This window comes from Benincasa hispida, chromosome 8 (assembly GCF_009727055.1).
Source record: "Benincasa hispida cultivar B227 chromosome 8, ASM972705v1, whole genome shotgun sequence".
In the NCBI taxonomy this organism is placed as follows: domain Eukaryota; kingdom Viridiplantae; phylum Streptophyta; class Magnoliopsida; order Cucurbitales; family Cucurbitaceae; genus Benincasa; species Benincasa hispida.
The window spans coordinates 41,895,421-41,897,473 of record NC_052356.1 but is presented as its reverse complement, the minus strand read 5'-3'; the positions used below and the strand labels follow the sequence as shown (position 1 = coordinate 41,897,473).

Below are 2,053 nucleotides of genomic sequence, written 5' to 3'. Positions count from 1 at the left end.
GTACTCCGTACACGATTTCACTACCCCAATTTTGTCAATAGTTTCCCCAAACACCGAAAAAATTTATATCTTAACCTATTTTTGTCATTATATATTAAAAAAATATTATTTTAAAAAAAAATCATAATGCTTATATAGGTAAAATTTAAGTAATTAAAACTAATAAAAAGTACTTTTTTTAAGAACTGTTTTATATGAAAGAGAGAGGTATGAAAATTGAGATAAAGCAATGGAGGATATGATTGGTTGATATTAGATTACACTTCTAAACTTACCTCTTCCACTAATTCCTGGCTGAAGCTGAAGCTGAAGCTGAAGGACAACCAAATTCCTTCTCAAGCTTCCTTTCCCCTTCAACAATGGCGGTCACTTCACAATCACCTTCTTCCTCCGCTGCCACTGCTGCTCCTTCTCACCTTACCAACCGCTTCTCCATTCCCAGATTCCGCCACGTCTCTAACCATTCCCGCCCCTTCCCTTCCTCCACATACAATCCACTCACCATCGTCGCCATGGCCCCTCAGAAGAAGGTACTACTGCGATTCTTTCTCCTATTATAATAACACATCAACAATTTCTCTTTCGATCGCGTTGTTTTTTGGGAGCTAAATCGAAATTGATGGATTCAGGTGAACAAATACGACGACGCTTGGGAGAAGAAATGGTTTGGAGCTGGAATCTTCTACGAGAGCGCGGAAGATGTGGAAGTGGATGTGTTCAAGAAGCTTGAGACGAAGAAAGTGCTTAGCAATGTCGAAAAAGCTGGGCTGTTATCCAAGGCGGAGGAATTAGGGTTTACGCTGTCTTCGATTGAGAAATTGGGGGTTTTTTCTAAAGCTGAGGAATTAGGGCTTCTTAGCTTGCTTGAGAAGATTGTCAGCTCCTCTCCCTCCGCTTTGGCCTCCCTTGCTCTTCCTATTCTCGTGACGGCGCTGGCCGCGATTGTTCTCATTCCCGATGACTCGGTGGCGCTTGTAGTTTTGCAGGCGGTGGTTGGCGGTGGACTGGCGCTTGGGGCTGCCGGATTGTTGGTTGGATCGGTGGTGCTGGGTGGGTTGCAGGAAGCTGATTGAATAAGGTGTGTAGGTAAATTGAATAGTACTTTTGGAATAGTTTTTAATTTGTTTTGTGTAATTATGAACCATAAACATGCTGTTTCTAAAGTGAGTTTTAAAAGGGTCAGTGGATGATGACCCATAAATTAGGGGGGGAGGGGGGAATAAAAGTAAAATGCCTGTTTTCTGAAAGAAAAAAAAATGTGTATTTGATCTTTTGCTGACGTCAAATTGGAGTAAAATTATCAAAATATATTCACGCATATACAGAAAGCAATCTCTCGCTTGCCTCGCTCCTCACACTCGCACGCAGAAAAGATCCATTTTTCTTTCCCTTCTCGCCGGTCTTGCTCTTCCTTTCCTCACTGGTTTGTTCATCCTTTTCTCGCACAGTCTTGCCAAGCGCTCGGACATCAACAATCGCTTTCCTCGGAGTTGTTCGTGTGAACTCATCGAAGAAGAAGATACAGCGAAAAGAGATCGAAGAAGAAGATGTAATAGAAGAAGTCGGAGAAAGAAAGATGAAAAGGGGAAAAAAAGGAAAAAAAAAAAAAAACATGGAGAGCACACAAGAAAGTAAGGGCAATATTGTAGTTCTACGTGATCATGACATCATCAAAGCACAATATTATAATTCCACGTGATCATGACATCATTGAAGGGTCATTTGATATTTTTTAAAAAAATTTAGGACGTTTGGCATTTTGAATCTTTAAAATGAATCTTTTAAACCATTATCCGGTGTGGATTAGTAAATAGCTGTTTTTGGTATCATAATTTCATTTCTTTTAACAGGTATTCAAAGTATAGCCAACTTTACTTCAAATATTTAATTTCAACATTTTCAACCCTTACTTAGATGGGTGATTAGGAACACAAATTTTAGGGAAATAGAATTTCTTAATATTAGTAGTCGTTGAGAAAATTAAATCATAAATTTGATCAAAATAGTTCGAAGATTAGTTAGAATTTAATCTCTATAATTTGATAAAATCTTA

The 2,053-nt window shown here is 38.7% G+C and overlaps 1 protein-coding gene across 1 annotated transcript; it reads left to right on the top strand.

Moving 5' to 3' along the window:
• Positions 1 to 260: 260 nt before the first annotated feature.
• Positions 261 to 1,767, top strand: LOC120083851. The gene is made up of 3 exons (XM_039039737.1): positions 261 to 530; positions 630 to 1,078; positions 1,449 to 1,767. Exons 1-2 carry the CDS (start codon positions 360 to 362, stop codon positions 1,071 to 1,073), a joined length of 615 nt encoding a protein of 204 aa, XP_038895665.1. The 5' UTR covers positions 261 to 359; the 3' UTR covers positions 1,074 to 1,078; positions 1,449 to 1,767.
• Positions 1,768 to 2,053: the final 286 nt, after the last annotated feature.